A 23,542-nucleotide genomic window follows, 5' to 3' on the forward strand; every position below is an offset into this window, starting at 1 on the left:
ATGCTTTTTCATAGTGAAAGGTAATTTCTGTTCCTGATTGTAGTAAAAAAAAAATATAATTTGTTCTATTTATTGGCAGTTTGGCTTCCGTTTTCCTTCTGGTGCTGGTAGTAGGATCCACACCAGTTAGGGCTTCCATCCTCGAGTACATATGGCCAACAGACGAAAATGGTAACTTTAATAAGAAAAGAAAACAATTTGGCAGCAGCTCTTATAGGAAAATCATACTCTTGCAGGCGATTCTTCAACAGCAGTCGATACTTTCCCATCTGTACCGTACGAACTGTCTGACGGAGAGGAAAACTTTATCCGGGAAGCCTCCAAGTGGATTGGAATGAACCTCTCGAAGCTGGATATATGCCATCATAGAGTTATTTTAAAGCTGAAAAAATCTTGCCACGAACTAAATGCCGAACAGATGGGAAAGCTTGCTGTAATGCTGCTTAACTGTCAGTCCAATTCGGAGGGTCGTCCGGTTTTTCCTTGTACCGATGAGATGTCGCTCCGCCAGTGTACCGAGCGAATGGACCCGAACACCTGGAATGCTTACCATCTCATTACAAACCGTGCAAAGGCGGTGTGTGCAAGTGTGCGGCACGAACAGTTCCGTGGATTAACGGAGCTAACGGTAAACAAGCTTATGACCACAGCACACGACCAGGTGCGTATGATGGACGAGCTGGCAGACAATCAGCAAAAGCTGCAAAGCATCACCAAGCAGGCGATGGACGTGATGGAAGGCAACAATGAGCGTATCATGCACCAGCAGGGTGATATAATGCAACTATCCGAGGTGCACCGTGCGAAGGTGGAGTCAAACTTTCGTGACTTGGCACGTGGAAAGGACCTTATTAAAGCAGGCCAACAGGAAGTGGCTGTACTGTTGACGGATCTACGGCAACGAATCGATGAGAGTATGCAGCAGCTGGAAGTACAATCGAAACGAAGTAAGCTAGATCACGGCACGTTGCTAAGCGACCTGGAACGATTGCAAGCGAACGCAGCAGAAATTGCGGCCAAAATCGAAGAAACGGGAGTTCACTTTGCACAGCACCATCGGGTGGTTGAAGATCAGTTCCGGTACACGTTGGAGCAGGTGCAGCGTATCAACGCCACCGTTGCCAGCATGCTCGAATCGATCCGTACGCTGCAACAGGATTTTAGTCGCTATCTAACGTGGCTAGTGGAAAAAATGGGAGGTAGCGAGAAGATTCTTCCGAAGCTGAATGTGATCCTCGTGCATTTAGGTTATCTCTTGCTTGGTATGCTTTGTCTCGCCTTTATTGGTGCAGATAGGCTGTTACGTGTTGCGTTTATTGTGGCTGTTCCTGGGAATCTAATTGGTGGTTTGTTGGAGCTATTTCAATCGGATGTTTTACGGCTAACTGTTGCATTGGGATGTGTCGCTGTGATGGATCTGTTGGTACGTTCTGTTATGAAGATGGTTTCTTTACGTGCTACTACTACAAACGCATCAAAAGTGACAGAAACAACCCACAGACAGGAACGCTCAATGGAGGAGCATAGGTTTTCAAACGATCGAACACGTTCCACTGAGGAAAGTGATGAAGTGGATGATGTCCAAGAATTGCGAACGCGTCGGAAAAGCATCACAAGAGAACAGTCGACCAGCTCCACCGTGGCAGATTCTTTTCGGCGTAGTGTTTCGCAGTTTGGTGATGAATTTCGTCGACGTAATGTGGTCCCACAGCGGGAGGGATCTTACGTCGAACGCGTGCACTGTACGGCAACGACGCTGCGAGGCGACCGTTGCCGTGGATTTGCACTGCCTGGTGCCGAGTTTTGCCGTTTGCACGAGCCTAGGGGACTGTGAACGAGGTAGGTGTGGTAAATAGAAGCTTCACACAGCTAAACCGGATATCAAATCCCATCCGTACCCCGTGTCTCCGTGGTTGAGGACTGACTATTAAACTACCGAGGTGTATCAATAAGTCTCGCAAGCCATTCAATGGCCGGGCGTATCTTCCGAAGCCGTTGTGCCAAGAATAAGAAGAGGAAAATGAAGTCTTATGTCCATGTCAAGCAATTTCATGATTTTTGGTTTTCTATTACCTCGCCTTTATAAAATACCTCAAGTAGAATTTACTCTAATTTTATTTGTTAGTGAAGGGTAGGGAAATCGCTTGGTTCGAGTTTTAGTTTCGTTTAAGTAGTTTTAATTGATCATTGTCAGCTTGTTTTTTTTGGTACTGTTTGTCATTAAGTTAAGGAATTTCAATTCATTTTAAGATAAAATATCATTGCAATTGTTGAATACCGCAAGCAATAACATTTTTGCAGTACAATATGTTTGAAGTAATTGTGATTTGGTGCATATTTTGTGTGCGAAAAGAAGAGGGATAAGGTTTGATGAAAAATAAAAATGAGTAACAATCAAGCACAATCAATGGTGGTTTTGAAAGAAAGTTGAATTTAAATTATATTTTAAAGGTGCGTTAAGTTTCAAGATTTCTGCATTTTTTCAAGATGTAAAAAAATCATTTGAGTATCAATATATCCTTAGTTGGTGGTTGTGATTGCATCTCCAAATTCTGTTGCAAATATGCTGAAAGGGCTTTCTGCGTGGACGGCAACTCCATTTTAAAAGTCGCTCCTCTTCATTTCATGCTCTTAGGCAAAGTCCAACCGTTCTCATATTCTGATGTATCACTTTTCTCCAAATTTTTTTTCTTTTTTTTTCTACTAAGGTCCACTGATCATTTTCTTGGTATTCTGTATATCAAATCACCTCAGCAGTTTCATTTTAAAACTTTAAAAATTCGCCTCGTTGTGTTGTGTGAGAATAAAAGTCGTTTCTCACTGGTTTATCGGTAGATTGGGGCTTTTGTACAAGTCGTATAATAATTCCTGATCAGCTCCTATATACCTTAAACTTGTTTTATAGTGAAAAATATACCGTTTAATAACTTATGTCCAGAGACTCACTTAGTGTAATGTATCGTTGTTAACTCCATTTGTTACTAGCATTAAAATCCTCGCTATCGTTAATTTACATCTCATTTATAATTCAAATTAATTTAGATTCCGTTTGAACAGTTCTCGTGATGGTTTATTAATTAAAAACATAAACGAAACTTTTCCACTGTTGTGCAGGGCCACGCCATATAAATCCTGATTGCAGACTGTTGATAAGCTACAACGGAAATAATGTTCCTTCCTAGAGAGTCAAAGTGAACCTGAAAAAAGCCCTTTTATGCTGCCCGTGTCTGTGTGACACATGTGTATCGGAATGCAGCAGCTACATTTCCGATCTCCGATATAGAAACCGCGGTGTTTTGTAGTTGAGCAGAATGGGTGGATCGGCTGAATCCATATCCTTTGCTTGTGCTAGTTTCCGCTGTTGCTATGGTTACATGGAAAGCTGATGATGGTGAGAGACGTGTATTGAATAAACTTCACTCACACTATCATCGTCCAGATATACCGGATATAAGGCCTTTAGTATTGAAGCACCACTAAATTAATTCTTCTACACATGTTTGGGATATCGAATTTTTTTAAAATAATTTAAAGCTTAGTCCAAAATAAAACATGTTCTTCGTGGAAGAGATTGTTTTTTTTTTTTGTATTTTTAAACCCAAAAAAGACAAGATTTAAAAAAAATCCATTCATTGTTCAAAACCAGCCTTAAGCACGGGATGTACATCCGTTCTGGATGCTGCGGAAGTATACATGTTTTTTTCCGTTATGCGGGATCAAATCTATAACAGGAGGAAAAAAACGGCGTACACACAAAAGGAACGCTTTTCATACATAATAACGGAACCAACCATTCATGGGACGGGAAAGCAATGTTTCGGATGTGTGGTTGGACCTCCTGCATGTTGGACAACAAGAACAAACAGCCCATTACGGCGGTACATGAAGTTGATGCTGAGCGTGATTTTTGCTCTTACTTTGCTTTTTTGTCTGCCACTTGCAAAAATATAATTTGTGAGTTTTGGATGAGATTTGAATATCCGATACACTTGCAACGGCGAAGCGTGTGTTCAAGTGCTCCCAAGCATTGTTAAATAATGCTTGGGTCTGGTGGGAAGAGCGAACGGCGAGTAAAGCATAGAATTAAGGGACGCAAAAAATGGGAGTAAAAACAGGTTATTATATACATTTTGGAACGAAAACTTAAATAATAATTTTTGATCTCTTATGGGCAATTGTTATTTTTTATTTTATCAACCTTTAGATATTCGAAAAAAGTTCAAACTAAATTTAAATCTTTTTGTATCCTCTTTTACGAGATTGTTTGTGAAAAGTAAGGTACTTTTTCTTGTAAACTATTAAACGATATTTTTTTCTGTCTGTTACTGTGTTCGTTATTCTGAATTAACATGAGAACCAAGGCAGGTGGTGAGAGCGTAAAGAATGCCAAATTTTCCCCTAACTCAAGCGGCGTTCTCTTTGTAATATTCTTCTCTCACGCATTTTCCCACTAGCTCTCTCTCAGATCTTCCATGCAAGGGGAAAATGGTTCTAAAGAGCGAAGAAAAACACAGCATCGTTATTTATCCCCAAACAGGAGTTCTCCATTCAGAGATTTGGATGTTTTGTTTTAATTATTTTAATTTCAAATATAATTAACAACAAACATGCGTATTTTTTCTAATTATTGCGTTACAATGCTTAACGATTTATTTTTGAAGATGAATAGGACACTGAACTGGAGAGAATTCGGGGATTTGAATTTAAATATTCCAAGGATGCACAGTCCAGCATTCTTACCACTCTGCCAAACTGCTCAATCTCTAGCACACTTGTTTAGAGACACTGTAAAACGCAAGTAAAGCATGCATTAGTTTGAGAGTATCAAAACGGCGGGATAAATGGAAGAAAGCAAAGGGCAAGAAGGACGAAGACGCAAGGCACAGAAAAGAGGGTGGAAATTATGTGAGGATTGTTATGCTAGCAAGGTAATGCGATGAGAGAGCGAGAGAGCGACCGACCCGAACGGAATATGCACGCTCCCGGCACATGCGTTCTGTCGTCCGTACCGTTCGGCTGTGTTAGGGGCAAGGGTCGTTCGGTTGCGCCTGTTCGTGGTATAGCGCATACCGGTGTCGGTCTTCTTAGGGATAAGGGGCGAAATCAGGCATTCGTTCCGTACTCCGACTGCAGCTCAGAATGAAGCAGCCGTCATCGTCGGTTGTGTCGTGTGAAAATCCGTGCGTCCGCGTGTAGTGCGATTCTTGTTTTGAGATACAGTCCTGCCGACTTTACCACCTGCTGTCGTCCGGATCCGGTTTTGTGGAACTGTGTGTCAGTGTGTTGGATAAGACGCGCGTGCCAGTGTTCCTTACATTACAGCATCCTTGAGGAGAGGGATATGTTGCTTCCCTGATTGTTTTGTTGAGAGGCCGCCGCAGCAGAGTCAGAGTGAATTCCCGTCGACCATTGTCGACTGTCGTGGTTTTGGGGCATCCTTACATACTTAAGGGATCCTTTAGATTTTTTCTTTCTTTTGCGAGTTGTGATGATGATGATGGTGTTGCGATTTAGTGGCAGGGAGTCGATAGACGTGTCTGTATGAAGGACACGCTGAGTCCCTTTTTCCCGGTTGTGTAAGGTGTGTTTACCGGTGTGTGGTGTAAGGTGAAATGCTAGTGAAAGCAACAAGAAGAATGGTGTTCTGGTGGTGCAATTCAATTGATGCTCAGTGTGTGGTGATGGCACGCAATCTTCTAGAACGTGGCAACCGCCAACCTGGATGGCAGCGTGGTTGTCGAGGCAATGGAAAAATGTCTCTATCACACCAGTGTCGGGATGTTTAAAGTTGCCTAAACGAAACGGGAAGGAAAGAAAGTATCATAAGCGATTTCAATTACTCAAAACAGTGCAAAGGTTTAACTTAATCACAAGACCAAACATCTGGAAGGATACGGCTGGATGTGTACCGTACCCCGGTCTCTATTTATTTAATTTATTGCAACTATTTATGAAAGTATAAACGTGTACCATTCAAGTCAAGGCGAAGTGCTGACGGTACTTGGCATTTGAATCAAACCCAAAGAAAAAAGGAAAGCAAACAGCTAGGTATGGCAAGCAAACGTCGCATAGATCCTGCCGGAAGTGCGCCAGGAACAGCAGCAGCAGCAGTAGTTACCCGGTGGCATTCATTGTCGGGTGGCATTCGGTTACTGATGCTACCGATTGTGCTGGGATGGTGCAGCAGTACGCTGGTGTACGGGGCCATGGAGGAGATGATGATAGCACCGATAGGTAAGCAAACCCTTCAGGGAAAGGATAAAACATGTCAAGTGCAGTACAAAACTCCGAATGCGTGTGTGTGTGTGCGTGTGTGGGCTTGCCGTTTGAAAGTAGGTCTTCCGGAAGAGTAAATACTTTCGCCATAGGGATGAGTTTTAATGCCAACGATATGGTAATTAATTTTTGTTTAGGCCCGCTCAAGTGCCTGAATGGTATCTTGAAGATATGTGATAAGTTTTGATGCGGTTATCACTTCCATGTGATTTTATTTATGAAATTTCAAATGCATGAAAGATGGCACAGATATAAAATGAATCATAGTCTACAGGTAAACATCAGCCGTCCTTGATACCTTAAAAAACTAAAAAGAAATTCGCAGCTCCATGTCTAAATTGGTTCAGAACAAGTTGACTTAGAACTAAAGTTTAGAACGAACGTAATAATTAGAGAACGAACTTAAATACCACGAGGTGTTGAACAGATGTCTGGTACGAACTTCGAGGATCTAGAAGATTGTTATGGCTCACTGCATTGCCGAATGAAGGAATATTTAGGAGAAGGAATTCGAAGGGTAAAGAAAGAGGAGGATAAATCGGGTGCGTCGGTGCAGTTCAGGAGAAGCGCAGCTCTGAAAGACGATTGGGCAACCGAACGATGAGCTTCCAACATTGCTAGGACTCAAAGTCCAAAAAAAATGGATTTGTAGCCAGCAGTGATGATGTTTTCGTCCCTTGTGAAGGACATTTGAACCTGTTCGACACGATCGTTGTAGATCCTTGCTATGACAGATCATACAACTGAAGAGTATTTCAGTCTCAACACGAGTAATGTACGATAGAGTACATTGATGTATAAGAACTCTGCGGAATCGACGTAAGGCCGCAGTCAAGCCAGCCTTCGAAGTCCTGGATTAAACTCTATTACGATGAGGTTTATCTCATCGGCATCCTAATCCTGTAGTGCCAGATCGTCTGGTGTCATTCTCTTGACATGGTCAACCCTTCAAAGATTATTATAATTGTCCTCACAAGTAGTGAGAGCTGTTTCAACACTCAATCCCAACGGAAGCGGTCATTTTCAGGGTACGCTTTCATTGTTAAGGCTGCTTTTTGCTTTACATTATTTTGAAAACATATCCTTCGATCTCTAACATTCATGGACTTTGATAATGAAATAATCTTTTTTAACAATCATCAATTCTATTCTTGGAACAATTGAAACTCTGAACCGACAATTATCACAAGTGTTTCCTTAAACAAACAGCAAAGAGCATTTAATTTGTTACCATAAAACCGCGTATCATTAATTAAATAAAAAGAAAACTCCCACACAATTGGCATTGGGCCAAACGTGACCCTTCGCTTTAATGATATTTGTTTATTACCAAGATAAATAATGCGGTCAATTAGCTCTCTTTGCTCTTTCACGTGCATGCGTCAGAAGAAGGGCCCGCCGCAACATGCATAACAGCAATTATCGCAAATGTATCGGTTGGGATAACCCATCAATTGGGCGGAATGGGGTCGAATGGGATTTAAAGTTTCATCAGTTCAGTTACACACAGCAGTTGCTATTAAATTCGCACCTCAATCTTTCCCGGCGTCTCTTCATCTCCATCAACCAGCCTTCTCCAGCGAGAAGGATATAATAAAATTGACCGTATTTCTTGGAGTGAATTGGTCTCACTGTTCAAATGTCCTGCCCCACCAAGTGGTAGGATATCCTTGTAAGTCAAGGTGTATGTGTTTTTGTGTACAAATAAAATCATCCACCCTTCCACCCACCCAAGGATCCTCTGCTTTTGGTAGCTGAGCCCTTGCGTGGTTAGCTGAATTTTATAACACCTTGTCCTCTGTGTGCTGTCCTTGTGACGTTTTCAGAAAGGGAGATCCGAGGATCGCATTCTTCGTGTCCGGCAGTACCCATGTACTGCAGACATGGGTGGTAGTGATCACTCACCCAGAACCGTCTCGGCACCGTGCACCGTGTCACCGGTAGCGCGAAAGGTTGTGCCAAAAAAGGTCCCATTAACGGCAGTGTTTCGAACCCTTTTTCCGAGGATCTCTAGGCGCTTTTGCGGGGTGCGGTGTCCCGGTGGAGGACGGGTAGACATTTTATTTCGGTTAGCCGTGGAGAATGGAACAATTGTGCCAGAGTTCCCTTTTCCAATGGAGCGGGTGAGAGAAGAAATTTGGGGGTGTATGGTTATCAAAAAAGGTTACGGAGACAACTCTAGGGTGACGGTCCAATTCGCTCGCTCTCCCTCTCAACCTTGGTGCCTCGGCGAAGTCTCATCGAGGCTCAACTTTAGGACTGTGCAAATATTATCAAGCACATGCACAAACATAAACCCCTGCCCTGCCCTACGATTCCAGCTCCGTTGCTTTTGGACTTGCGGTTCAAGGAGGAGGTGTCCGGTGCTTCGTGCAGCTCTTGGGAAAAGGGTGAGGATTAATGTTAACGCCAGCGTTCGTGGAGGGGGTGGGGGGGGAGGGGTTGAAAATTGTGTAATCTTGTTCCGTTGGTGTGGGAATAATCGTAAATCGTATTTATTATGTCCTGAGTTGTTGGGAATGGAATTTTAAAGAGGAAAAGTATCAACAATCGCAAAACATGGGCTGCAGATGTGTGAGTGTGTGTGTGTGTGCGTGGAACAATGGGAGCATGTTTATGGAGGACAGTTTTTGAATATGGTTTTATGATGTTTATTTGAACCTTTTCCGATTGGTATTCATGATGGCAATCGAAAGGATTTGAATGCGTCCTTTAAAAGCGTCTCTTTAGTTGTTTTGTTTGGTTTACTTACTTTTATTACTTGTTTTTATTATTTGCTTTTTACTTTATTTGTTTTATTTATGTTTTTTTTTAAATTAGTTTGTTTTGCTACTTTACACCTTATTTAATTTTTGATTTTTCTTTCGTTTAGCTTGTTTTCAATTATTCTTAATTGTTTTGTATTTTCGTAATACTTTTTTTCATTTTTGTTTGGTTTGTTACACAAATATTCCTTTTGTATTTTAGTTGCTTTTTAATTACCTTATTTTAGTCTTATTTTTCTTGTCATATTATTGATTAGACCAGTATTAGACCGTTTTAGACTACTGCATTAACATTATTAGACAATTTTCCATTTGTGAGACCCATCGTTTTTTTTTCTTCTTTATAATCCCACGCTTCATAATCATTTTATATGGTGCTTTTGACCTTTTCGCACCGTAAAAGAACGTTAATAGTGAATAGTACTTTAAAAGGTTCATCTTGACCTTTGACTACGCCTGATTGGTTCTTTTGTTGAGGAAGTCCCTTTCGGGGACCAGACTATGTGCTATTGGTGTAATTATGAAGCAGAAACGTTAGAAAGCATCCCTCTCTGTTCTTAGCCTAGTAGGTTAGGTCCGTGGTTAGGTTAGGTGACCAACGCTCACAACGCTGTGTCCTAAGAGACATTGAAACTTTGTCTACAAATAGAAAATAAAGCTCTGGTGAAATGAAAGGTATGAGAAAAAAAAGGAAACCCTCTTGGTCGGCAGGCCAAATACTATATGTTGCCTGGACAGCTAAAATATTTAACAATTCTTTAGCATTTAGAGGATGGGATCCCTGGGACACTAAGAGGGCGAGGGAGAAACGCTGATTGGATTTGGATTACGATTCTGCGGGGATTTTTTTGTGTAGAAATGGAGAAACTTTCAACAGACATTTTCAATTCTAACACCATTTCTGTATTTCGCTTTACTATCGTTCCATTTATCGTGCATTGACTGCTGCTGCTGCTGCTGCCGCTGCTGGAATCCGCAAACGTGTGCAGAAGTAATCGAGGAATGGGGCTGCTATGACACCGAAATACGGCTAACGTGTGGGAATCTCGAGTCGAAAATAGCGATCCTTGAGGCACGGTTTACTCCACGGTGCATGGAGGAGCGCACCGAAAACTGTGTCTACATGGACGAGCACAGGTAAGAATTTGCTGCAGAAGAAATACAGGGAAATAAAGGACATTTCTCCATTTACCTTTTACCGTAGGACAAACAACAAACAGGTGTTTTATTTTTGTGTTTACTAAATATAGAAAGGTTTGCTAACATGTCCTTTCAGGGACAGGTTGGACAGGTCATACGGAACACGGTAAGAGTTTCTATAGATCGTTCTCGGTGGCGTGACCAGGATGCGTAGGAGAGGTTCTAATTCTTGAAATATAAAAATAGATGCTTCTGAAGGCTCTAAGAGGGCATGGAGAAGAGCGTCTGCAAGGCGCGATGCAAAACGTTTCCAATTCCTTTTGGCTCCAGCAGCACCATTTATGCAACTATCTGTATCTGAGGAATACAAAACTGCAAAAGAAATTGTGTGTCCGCCACTGTTGTGCTACTAATGGTAGGAAGGAAAACATATTTTCCTGTCAGTCGCGTCATTACCTCGGCACAATATCTCTGCGGTCTCTTGCGCGCGTGCGGTCGTCTCCGGTGCTCCTCCGGTGCTCCCGACCTTGACCCGGTTGTGCAAGATGTGAGCGACGACGATGGCAACGGGAGGGGGCCTCCGAATCTCTGCCTTCTTCGTCACCATCTCCTAACTGTCATACTGCGGCCCACTCGAACAACGTTGACACTTGTACCCGTCTTGTTGTCGCAACACAGTGTGTCTCGCCGACCGAGTTCGGTCGTTCGTTTGCAATTTATCTTTTCTCTTTTTTTTTTTGGAGGGTTTTCCTTCTCCAACAGTCGCGAAGAAATTGCTTCCGAGGCCAAAGTTTTCCAGCTTTTCTTAATTTGATCTTGTTCTTTTAGTATTATTCTTTCTACTTCAGCTGCTGCTGTTGCTCGATGAGATTTGTACCGGTCTGCTTTTGTGTGTTTTTGTGTGTGTGACAGAGGACCGAGGACCTCGTGACATTGTCACCCAAGATGTCTCGTAGTACTTGTATGGAGGGGCCTCCGGTTCCGTAATGGTAGCTATAAAGGTTTATCACGCCGTTGGTGACGAACATTTTCCCACCAGGGTGTGCTGCTGGTGAGGGACAAACCGAGAACTCTTGACTAATTGATGGGGACGCCTTTTTTTTTTCCTTTGTGTTTATACGTTTGTATGCTGATAAACCATCTTTCCTCACCCGGACCCGCACCGGGAGGAGTAGAAAAAAATGTGAAGAAAAATTGCACAAAGTCGTACTTACACGGGCGAGAAAATGTTGCTGCCTATTACTTCGGCGTATTCTTTCGGAAGGAATAATTGCTATTCTTTCCTTTGCTTGCTCCAAGGGAGGTTGTACTGGTGGATAAAGTTGGTGGCAAGTGCGCACAACCGGTAGCAGCGAACAGTTGTGGAGAAAGTTTAATTGAAATAAATAGAATTCGAGTGGAAAGTTTGCTTGCGCAATGGAGGCCTGTCTGAGCTGTGGTAGGTTTAGGGTAATTGTATTAGCAGAGAATAATTAAGCTATACAGTGGCTAACCGTTTTGTGGGGGAGAGATTTAAATAAGAATACTCATAAAAGAAAAGCGTAAAGCGGTTAGTTACAAAAGCTTGTTAAGAGTGTATAATGTTGAAGGCCCCTGGAATACCGGGGTGCCTCGGTGGTGAGGCGACTAGGGCGCCAGTCTTCACACGGTGGGACCGGAGCCCCACACACCTACCCAGGTGGGCCATATCCACACCTACCCAGGTGGGCCAGTATGATCTAGAAGAGGTCATTAAGATTTGCACACAATTCAAACCACTCCAGCAACTTTGTCCACAAGAATTACACAATTAAATACGATCAAACACACTTAAAACAACTGATGCCCTTCTAGTTGGTCTGTTGAGAGTCGATCCGTTTCCGTGAAACTCGCGCCATGGCCGCAGTTCGCTATCCACGACTGTATTCGACCTCCGACAGGTTTGATTCCGCCTGATCTAGCCAACGTTCTCTGGTATCCTCATTTACGTGTATCCTCTTCAGAGTATTTGTACCGCAAAACAGCTCAGCCAGCTCAAGGTTCGCCTTTTAAACACATGGTTTTCCATGGTTCCGATCTTAGGCCTTGCCTAAGACACCAATTGTAGGAATCTGTTGCTCTCGGTATTCCTGGAGGATCTATCGTAGAGTAAAGATTTCGTCAGTAGCCGATTTGCCTCCAACAAATCCGGTGTGGTAGCTTCCGACGAAATTCATTCAGCAAAGACAGGATCTCAAAGGGAGCATTCAGGATTGTGATGGCTTGGTCGTTAGCACAGTCCAATCTTCCGTACAATTGTCTGGTCTTTTCGTACAATAGTGGGATGACACACAATTTCCACTTGTTCGATAATAAAACTTTATAAACTTTATTCAATTAGAATTCAATTGGTATTCTAATAATAAAAGCGTTGCAAGAACAGCTGAGAATATGGTCTGCAGATTTCAGATTTTAGTGACGTGAAGTTTTAGTGAAGTTCTAGATAATGTCTGCAATTTATCCATTTCTTTGACTTAGTGAATCAGCAGCAGGACAGTCAGTCTTGTATTCCGGGTCCAGCAGACATTCGAAACCCGGTTTCGGACGAGTTCCTATATCCTTGGGCCCCAAAGAAAGAAAGTATAGCAATATCAAAATAAAATAGAAAATGTGTCATTTTTAAACTTCGTTCGCCGATGCTTGTCAACGGACACATACCCGCACGTGATGTTTATTATTCCTGTGCTCACATTTTAACGATTTTTTGTCTATTCCCCATTGGTTCCATGTGTTGATAGCGTCAACTTATGCAACGCGCACCATAAAATTCCCTGTGATAATATTGATCTGCGTGTGTGGAAAGTTTGTCACGGGTTGTCGTGTGGAATGTTAATAGTGTGCTCTTTGTAGTCACCGAAAATTCAGCCGTTTTCCACGCGCATCTTCAGAAGGCTCCTCAATGCAAACGGGACTGATGTTGATGTTGAAAAAAGCCCAACCAGAACGTGCGCCACACGATGGTTGTTGACGATTCCGACAGGATGTGTGTGTGACATAGCGCTCGCTGCTCTCGGACACGTTGAAGTCGTGTTGGGAGGCGTCCAGCTACGGTGGCTTTGTTTTGCTCCCAAGGAATATTGCTCCCGCGCTTCAAGGGGTCTCTCCCTCTTGGAATGAATATAAATCCCTTTGGTTTTTGGTTATTTCTCGCAACAAAGCGCCATCAAAACCCCGAACGTGGGCATCTATTCAAATCACGTACGTCCAATGAAGAAAAAGGGAAACGCCAAGTTGTTGGTCCCTTCCGTTTTTCGGGCCACAAGATAGCGGAACTCGGGCATGTGAGCTTTTACGAGGAAAACTAGTCAAAAGGCGCGTGCATATTAGGTTTGTTTCGTAAAATGAATGGTCTTTAGCGAGTTAATGCTACCCGGGTGCCGTGGCTACCTTTTTAAACGGATGCCGAAATGCGTGTTACGTGAGGGAAACGAGTAGCGATCGGTATGTGCAACGGGCGCACGCTGTTTATAGGGTTTTTACAGCGCATCTCCGGACGGAGATACTAAACCTTGGTGGTTCACAACTTACGTCCGTCCGCCCCGCTCCATTCCGTAAGGGTGTTGAGTGGCTGCCAGTGGTCCTGCCAGCGGTACCACTGTCGACCGTTCTGTACTATGACCTAGTTTATGAAGTACGAACATTCGCGATGCGTGGCTGAAAGTTTCGCACGAACATCGGCAAGCTGACGCATTCGCAGCCTTCGCAAGCCCGCCGTACCGTAGTAATCCGTTCGGGGAGTTTTGTAGACACCAATCTACATCCTAATCCCAGCCCAGCCTTAAATCCCACCTTAAAATGGACTAAAAAAAAGCGACTACTCTAAAGCTCGGCACTGTTGTTACGCCTAACTTTTAACCGCACCGCAAAGTACAAGTTGGGCGAATGTTTTGTGGCCAAACGAACGAACAAAAAGGGCGGCGGAAGCTGTGGATGCGGAGTGGGTTGTTTTCTCCCCCTCCCCATCCCCTGAAATGAGAAGGTCCGATTATTGGGAGCTTACCTCCCTCGTTGGCTTAATGGTGGCTTATGGTGGAATAAATTAATTACTCATTTGATTGTTTTCGGCTTTCGGCAGTGTGGTGGTAACGCCACTGTTAATTGACGACCGAAGGCATTGACGGTGTTCGAAGCAAAGGACGACCAACCAATGTATTGGCATGGCGTAATGCAAGCAGCAGGAATACAATAGGAACGCCAAGCTAATGATGATGTTTGGCGTATGTTAGCCCCCGATTCCCCACAGTCCAGAGGCAACCAATCTCCCCATAACGACGACCACGACGACGGAAATACGACGAGATTATAAATGACGGTACAATGGCAGAAAGTAGCTGCTAGTACGTTCACAAAAGCTTCCAGCTTTACCGCCCCTAAAAACAAACGTTCTGTTCCGGAACCGGGAATGGGGTAAAAGTAACTTTATCATTATCATCATCATCATCATCATCACCACCATCATCGGCATAACTAAGGCTGGGTGTGTGTGTGTGTTTGTATGTTTTTACTTCACGGAAGGTAGCAAATAATAAAATCATAAAATTATGTTCCACACCCACCGGCGAGGCCTTCTCCTTCTCCTGCTCTCCATTGTATGTATGGGCATCTGCAGAGGCATGCTGATAAAAGTTGCACCCGGCACAGTTTGATAAAGTTGTTCATTAAGCGATGCAATGTAGCCGGGCGCACACAAATGAGCTAACTTTTGACGGCTGGTCGGGGTGACAGGATGACTAGGCGGTAGCAGTTATGGAGGACAGTGATTAATTTTGTCACTTTAATGATTTCCTGCTACTTTTCGTTGCATACCTTGCAGGCTCGCTACTGTTTTTGTGTGTCCTTCGAGAATGGAACGAGGGGCAGAGCGATGAAGAGAAACAATGTGCTAGAGTTGTGCAATTCGAGGATAGTTTTCGTATTTTTCTCTGGGAAGAATTATTTCAATCTGTGTGTGGACAAAGTTATAGTTTTATAGGAATAGCTTACCTGATACGTGATAAATTTTGACAATTCAATCGGATCTACTACTCTTCCTTGGCATTTCCATACTTGAAGGGAGGTTGCTCTTCATGTCTTTGGGTCAATGGTCCGTTGGTGGATAAGGTCTCTTCATACGATAAGCTTTCTAGAACTGATTCACAACGCATCATGTTGCCAAATGTAGATAAAGTCTTTTGGTCGATGAGGCTTCTTTATCGACAAGGATATAGATAAGATACCTACGGTCTTTTCCACGGTAGGTGAGTTCCCTTGAAAGATAAAGTCCTTTTGGACACGAGATCTCTTGGAATAAGAGAAGAAGGACCTTTGAACGAAGAGGTTTCTCGTGCGATGAGGTTCTTTGACCTCTTCAACGAGGTGACCTCTTGGGTGACAAGGCTTCTTGCAAGACGAGATGTCGAGAAATTCGAGTGTTAGACGCGATACCTTGATAGGCAATGCCCATTAGAATACGAGATCTGTTGGATGACGATGACGAGAGCCTTTGAACCAGGAGGTTTCTTGGACGATTAGACTAAGAAGACTTAGTAGTTGCGTCACCTACGGCCTTTTCTACCACTAGTCTTTTGTTAGACGAGATCCTTCGAAGGACAAGACCCTTTAAGGCACGAAATCTGTTGAATGACGAGGACGAGGACCTTTGAACGAAGTGAACTCTTGCTATGGCGAAGTCTCTTGCAAAACGAGATCTCTTGGAAGATGAGATTTTTGAGCAAAGAGTTCCTTTGAAGGATAAAGCATTTTATACAGGACGAGGTATAAGACTCTTGGACGATTAGCGGGCTTAGACGGCGTTGGCTCGTGCAATTCGCTCACTATTAAATTCTCCAATGTTCTAAGACTGCTTTCGCTTTATCTAAAAAAAAGCACAAAAGCTCTTAAAGTTTACAGTTTAAAATTACAACATTTAAAGAAGACAATTATACAAACCAATTACACTTTGCTGATTGTGTTTTCCCAGAGTTTGGAATGAAAAATGGAATCCGAACGTGCACGAACCTTACGTCCAGGAAAATTGCTATTCGGCTCGCTCCAATTTAGCTACCAAAAGAAACGTGTAAATAAAAAGCAAGCAAAAGAATCGAGAACACCTCTCGCTGTTATAATCCCATCGTTTTACTTAAATTGTTCCACAGCTGCTTCTGCTTCTGTGGTGCAGTTGAAAGTGAATGGTGTAGCAGGTTCTAGCGAAATGCAACCGAAACATTGCAACGCTGCGCTTGACGTCACGCACGCATTAGGCTGCGAGCCACACCGGGCGCAAACAGCAAGGAATTGTAAAGTGCACTTTTAACTTCTGCTGTCAGGGGACACGCGGGTGTTCCGCGCATCTACAAAACACACACACTCTGTCGCCTTTGAACAGTTAACACATTAAAGCACGACATTATCACCAGCTCTACCAAGTGTAGGGGTTGGAAAAGTGGGAAAGAGGTATTTTTTTTCGTGCTATAGCTTTTCCCTCGGTGCCATATACAGCGACAAAACGTTCTAAGTCAGCAAAATGGAATAAAAAATAGCACCTCGTTTTCCCGTTGAAAGGATCGTTGAGTGAAGAAGGAGAGAGACGGAGGGGATGTGGGGCAGTTTGTCCCTCGAGTTCGGACCGGGATCACAATGATATTCATGGTTGGGAGGCAACTTTAGTCAACTTTGTTTTTCCTCGCTTTGCTCTCCATCCGGAAGGGTGCAAGCTTTTGCGTGGAAAAGCGTGGAAGAAAATGGAAAATCGTTTGCAACATATGTCCAATTCTTGTTCGCACTTTCTTTCGGACGTTCCGTTTGACACGATTCTAGTTGAATATTTATTTTATTTGCTTCTTTTTTTTTTGTTTGGAACAGAAAAAGTTTCATCCTGAGCTGTTGACTGAAACTGGTACATACAGTGTTGGGTGTAGTATTGAGTCTGATGTTGCTTAAGAAATTTTAAGAAAATTTCTATTAGTTTTATAGTATTTTTGTTTGCAATTGAATATGGTTTTCCTTCGAAATAGAAACTCGAAATGGTTTATTTTACATTATCATTCTGAACTCTATAAAATTTCACGTTGAGTTCTATGCTAGTCTGGCACAAATTTGAAGCTACATGGACACAGAGTACCAGAAACAAGCTGCTTTGATAAATTTTTCTCCTAGGAGTCGTAATCGTACGTTTGAATTCGTAATCACAAAAAGAAAAATCCTTTTCCAAATTGTACTTCCTTTCGCTTGTCGAAAAAGTTTCGTCAAAAAGTTTCTCCAAACTCCTACGTTCCGTAGTTCGACTCCTGTACACGATTGTCTGCAAATTTGCATTCACCCTATTCTGATTTTCATTTTTTTTCCCCCATCCTTGTCCCTTTCATTGCAGTGTTGCCCATCCGTACGCCTCCCAGAAGGTGGACAAACTGATACTGGAGGAAACGGAAGCCGGAAGGCGTTTCCTGGCCACACTGCGGCGAAACCACGAGCGAGAGCTTGAAGCGGCATCGGAAGGACCCGGCACACAAGAGCTGACAGCCGGAGAGGCAGTACATCGCAGGCAGGGTGCAACGATTGTGGCTGCCCGTTCGCTGGCCAAGGACAAGCGAAGCTCGCTGCGGGCAACGCTCGAGCACCTGATAGTGCGCTATCTGCGTCGGCTAACCAGTGACGATGATGCGGACGGTGACGATGGAGATGAGCCGGGTGGGTACGAGGTGGCAGCTCGCTACCGAAGACAATCGCTTCCGGCGACTGACTCGGCCCCAAGCGTGGTGGGAGTCCCGGCTGCACCACCGGACACGCGCTCCTCCTCTGCGCCAGGATTCTCCAACTCGATGGAAATTACATTGCTCACCAACGATACGGACACGAACCTAACCGACTCGTGGGAAGACACGAGACGGGAGGATGATGGTCGGTGGGATGAACCACCGGACAGCTCTCTGACAGCTGGGACCGGTGAAATGGAGCCTCGAGCGTTTGTGTCGGATGCTGCAGAAGGATATGGATCTTCCGGTCCGTTGGTTGCTGGGCTGTTGGCGGGCACGAGGGAAGGTGGACACGAGGGCGATATGAGTGTTAGTGAGGGACGGGGAACTAGTGATCATGGTGATAGTGGTGGTACCGGTGCTGCTAATGGGGATAGTGTGTTACGCGATAATGGCGATGAGGTAGAATATAATCTCCCGATCGGTGGCAGTGTGCCAACAGTGACGGCGAACGATGCCGACGGGCAGAAGATGATGGGTGAGTTGCGGAAGCAGCGAAAGCAGCAGAAACCGAAACAGCGCGGTGAGTGTGATAGTGTGCGGAAGCGGGTATCGCAGCTGGATCGTTTCGAGCTGGAACGGTCGATGCGGAATGGCTCCTTCCGGGAGTACAACATCCGGAATGCACTCAACTATCGGTAAGTCGTTTTGTTTCGTGTATATGTAGCTGGGTAAGTGGTACCGTTGGAGGACGATTACACATACTGAAGCCGGTTGGCTGCTGGCTGGTGATAGTAAAGATAACGATGGACTTTTAACAGTTTTTATGTGGCTCCGTAAGCTTTTTAGGGGAAGAGCTCTCTGGTAATTGCGATTTCCGATGGAATGATAGGATTGCGGAAGTAGGAGCCTGAGAGCTTCATCGTTGATGCTGTGGGAATGATGATTTGTGGATATATTCAAGATACCAGGTGCAAATGATATCTTTATTTCAGTCGTTTCATCTGTGTTTTCGGGGCTCCTCAATATCGACAGAGAATTTAAGTTACTTCTAAAAAATGGCTCTTTTTGTTGTTCACAATCGGGCTCACAATGAATTCAATCGCTATCGATCTGTCATCCGGTGGCGCTTGTTCTTGGGACTCTAACCTACACCAGGGCCAGAGTTATAGAGGGATGTTAGATTTGCAGATAGAATAAATAGTGTGAGGTAGGCAGTTAAAGACGTGGAGGTACACTACAGCAATGAACATGCTCCGGTAAACGAATGGCTCGAAGGAGGATGGAGGTTTGTTTAGACGCTTTATTGGATAATTATGGAGAATTCGTGCCCTCCATTGGGACTTTTTGGTGGAGATGCAAAGTCCATATCTGTACGTTTGAAAAGATTGTAAAGATAAAATGGAGGCCTTTTTTGGTTTAACGTTCTGCTGTTGTAGGTTTTCTATAGACTTGTTTGAAAGCACTTAGTTGGATAGTCATTTCTCAAGTTCTGACGTATGAAGACCGTCGCCGTTGTCACCTTCATCACCGGACAGCCCCAAAATGGAGACTAATCTTATGAATTATGCCTCCAAAGATTGGTTACTAATACAGTAACCAAAAATAGTTATTGGCCACCCAGACGTTCTCAGAAACGACCCTTAAATCGGTATCCAATAGCGTCAAGGTTCTCGAGGTTCATCAATAACGTTTTGGTCTTGGTATTAATTTCTTAACTCACAAAAAATTCATTTGATACCTGGCTGGTGTACACGACGAACGATTTGATCAAACAATTGTTTAAAGTAAGCAAATGTTTGCTCTAAACCATTTCCAACTCCTTCAACATACTGCCTCGTTTTGCAGTAAGACAGCAGCGCACACGGAAACTAGGTCCCGAGAATGTCCTAGATTCCGAGAACCATTACATTGGTTGGTCTTGGTGGATTGGAGTTGAACATTTTAAATCGAATAAACTTCTCCAAGGAAACAATTCAATTCCATTCCATTTCCTCTGCGATTGAATTCTCCTTTTCCATACCCAACCTTACAGCATTGTGCCGTGAAGTCTCCCAAAAAAAAAAACCTCTTGAGTACGGGGAGCGAAGGTATGGTAGAATAACCCTCGATCAGGTCCATTGATTTTTGGGGTTAGTTCGTGTTTCGGATACCGGATGAAAGAGCCCGAGACCACCCGAGATTGATTGAGATACATTCTTGGTTGATGGGTTTGTCCCCGTTGGGGTTTCTGAGAGGGTTTTTTTTGTGTATGTCTTGTCTGCTCTGCTGTTGTCTTTGCAGATTCATCGACCCGGGCCGTCCACATCCATCAGTTCCGCTTCTGCAGCAAGAAACAGCTTTCGGCAGCGAGAAGCAATCAGCCAGAGACGTAATTATGTCTCGCGCGCTAGAACCGATACTGAAGAAGCGAAGCGTTTCAATTATTACACAAAAAGCGTGCGGTCTAGTGCTGGTATCTAGTTTTGAATAAGCACTCCGCTTGTCTACACATTCATCCTGCTTGCAAAAAGATATTCTTCGGTTTCTTCGTTCCAGATCGTTTCCACCGTATCCGAAACCCTTGATTGCCGAAACGATGGAACGGTTCACTGGAAGATTGTTTTGCTAGCTGCTTGTTTTCGCTTGGCGCTGCCCTTTTCTTTCGTTATGAAAATGAGCCTCTCGTTTTGCCCTTTACTACCCCCACTGGTATGACTTACTGACATACATTGGCCCTCCGGTATGAAGATGTTCCATGGGGTCGTTTTTTTAGCTGCCTTCTACCAGCTTCTTCAGCTTATCTCATTCTGAATGCCCTCTTTTGCTCGTACATCGGGCTTTAACTTTTGAAGAAGATTTTCAGGCTTTTGTTTTCAATCTTTTGGCTCTCAGTTGAGCTCATGCTCCTGTGGGACAAAAGTATTTGCACGAGAAGTTGTCTTGAAGGAAACGCTAAGGATGTGGGTGCTTTGTCTGTACCTTCCCTTTCTGGCTTCGACTTTATTATTTGTTCTTGCCATTTAGTTTCGAGTGGCTTTTACGCGTCGTAAGGGAAATTATATTTTATTAGAAACCGTATAGTAGGATGTACTATGGAGGAGAGTGTGTGGGATATTATATCGTAGAAGCCAAGTAGAAGTGTATGATGTGTGTTTACTAGAGATTTGAAATTGATATAGACGATAAATGATGTAGAATTCTATAAAATCGAGAAACACACATCAAGGAACTACAATTCTTTTAACTTTCAAATTATATTAATTTAAAAAAAAATCAAAACTTGTTTTTGAAAATTTGGCAAAAGCGCAGAGTGACTAAAATAATTTTCTCCTACAATGGAAAGGAGAATGAGAAAAGTGGAAAAAAAATTATAAAAATTGGAGAAGATATGGAGCTAATACATTAATAATTTATAGTGCACACCAAGTGCAAGTAGCTCACCTTTCCTGACTCGTAAATAAACCAATCCTGTAAAACCCACTTCAAACTTATTCCCGTCAAGATCACGTTCAATGCGATTTGCATAATGTTATCCTCCAGCAGTCCATCCCCACCCATTAGTGTTTGGAGGCCAAGGGTTCTAAGCGACTGAAGTTGGTCCTCCTACGCGTGCCAGAGCAAAACACAGGGAAGATAATTTATATAATCTTCTCCAGCAGGCCATTCCGAATGCAAAATAGCAAACGCGTTGTGTGCAGCCCGTTTGGGTCAGGTTACTACTGCTACTTATGGCGCATTATATTCATCTGGCAGAAATTCTGCACTGGTCGCATCATACGGTTGACGGTTGTGCTAAAGTGAATTCATCGCTCAAAACTGCCACCACAAAATAACGCTCGTGGAGTTAGTGGAAATGATTGTTTTATGAGGCACGATGCAAAGATAGCGCGCTGTTTTGCATACTCATCCAGCCGGCGAACGGCCAGCCTTCCTACGGCCGTTTAAGAGACACGGTGATGCGTTGATTGAGCCGCGAAGGAAATGATCTTTATGTTGGGGGGGTATTTTGATGGTTTGCAAAAATACTCCGTCAGTCAGTTTGGACGATTTACGATCGACGGAAGGCCATGAGTGGTCGTTTCCTTTGACGTTGTTTTGCATAAAATTTGCACCAGAAGGTAAAGGACCGAAATTTTTGGACAAGATATGGTGCGCGCTTACCTTTTGTGGAGGAAATTGAACGCGCACTGGCACGTAAATTGACAGTAGAAAAGAAAAGCGAAACTCATCCCCTCGAGGTGAAATTCGCCTGCTGAACGAGATGCCCGCGGGAGCGTCAGGATGTTTGCTGACAGCTGGCGCTAAAGCGACTAATTAATTATGCAACTTAATTTGTTTTGCCATTCGCCAAAAATGCTGTCCGTCCGCGACTGGCAAAAGGTTCTGACCGGACTAGGAAACCTTTCCTTCAATGCAAGCGGGTAACACCAACAGCGGGTTGGCGGAAGAAAGACTTTATTGTCCGCGCTATTGTTGTTTGGAAAGAGATTAACAAGTTTAGCTGTCAGGTGCGTCTTGGTCGGGGTTTTTTTTCCATCGAGAACGAAACGGTGACGGTGGTCGTTTTTTAAATGCTAATGATGATGTGCATCTCTTTTGGGACTGTCGTAACGGCTGAAAGTCATTGAAAAACGATGCTTATATTTCGGGGTTTGAAATTAACCCTCGAAGTCGCATAAATTGTATTACTTCGGATATCTGGATAGAGCATATGCGCCCAAAGTTATGCAGTGTATTTTGGAGTAGAGATTTCTAGATAAAAATAAATATTTCCATGAACTTTTTAATTTATTTTAAAATAATCATCTGGTAGTGTTGGTAAACTCCTAGCGCCTTAAATCCATTTCCATAATTTTGAAATACAAAACTTCTCTTAACCTTGGTATAACTTAAAAATCATCCTTCTAAGACCAAAAAATACTAATTGCTTACTACAAGGCGCTGTAAACACAGAACTCGTATTACTAACGTAGACTGATTGATAAGAAAAATTTTATGTATATGCACATCCAATGAATTTCTAAGATAAACACACACGTAGATCCTACTGATTCCTTCAAGGGTTAAATGGAATCGTTTTGCGAACTCGCTCAGGAAAGCTGTCATCGTCCCAAAAATTGAAAATTCGCTACACAGATAGAAAAGTGCTACCGTATGCAGGTTTGCGATGCAATTTCGTGCCATTGACACAAGTCGTGAATCTGTCCTCCCATTTGTCCACCGTCATCGTGGAACGTGAATCACCGCCACAGGAGCATTTCGTTTGCCTTGCAATCATCGCTCTCGCAACGCCAAACGCGTACCGCTCTAATCAATTAGTCCAATTAGCAATTAATGGTGAACAATCTATATAGCCGAAGCGCTGTGTGGTTCGATCACCGTTGCGATGAATCTACCGGAGCAAGCTATACCTTCGTTGTGGCAACGGGTGCATCGCAAAACTCCCCTGGAGCATCTACAGCAACGGTAGATTCGTGTTTTTAATTAAGCCAATGTTTGCCGTAATTGCTGGTTAAGATTGAAGGTTTCTTTGTCTGAAATGCCGGGGGAAAGGTGTTAGAATTGGGTTTAAATTAAATAATTTTGCACATTGTATCTGTGCTGTGGATGGATATACCCTACAGAAAGAAAGGTTATGAAAGGCTATTCGGAAAAGTAATCAACCTGAAGTAGATTGGAATTTGATCACTC

General features: G+C 43.4%; 2 protein-coding genes across 2 annotated transcripts in view; both read left to right on the plus strand.

Annotated features, from left to right (window-relative positions):
• On the plus strand, positions 1-1,834 carry LOC126560353 (protein brambleberry-like). The gene is made up of 3 exons (XM_050216315.1): positions 1-20; positions 80-171; positions 237-1,834. The coding sequence occupies exons 1-3, from the start codon at positions 1-3 to the stop codon at positions 1,832-1,834; spliced, it is 1,710 nt and encodes a 569-aa protein (XP_050072272.1).
• Positions 1,835-6,050: 4,216 nt separating this feature from the next.
• The window catches only part of LOC126563905 (uncharacterized), a 74,706-nt gene continuing 57,214 nt past the window's right edge, over positions 6,051-23,542 (plus strand). Inside the window, exons 1-3 of the mRNA XM_050220696.1 lie at positions 6,051-6,234; positions 10,031-10,178; positions 17,548-18,567. Coding sequence (XP_050076653.1) covers positions 6,051-6,234; positions 10,031-10,178; positions 17,548-18,567 — 1,352 coding nt within the window. The remainder of the gene's footprint in view (positions 6,235-10,030; positions 10,179-17,547; positions 18,568-23,542) is intronic.

Source organism: Anopheles maculipalpis, chromosome 3RL (genome assembly GCF_943734695.1).
Source record: "Anopheles maculipalpis chromosome 3RL, idAnoMacuDA_375_x, whole genome shotgun sequence".
NCBI lineage: Eukaryota > Metazoa > Arthropoda > Insecta > Diptera > Culicidae > Anopheles > Anopheles maculipalpis.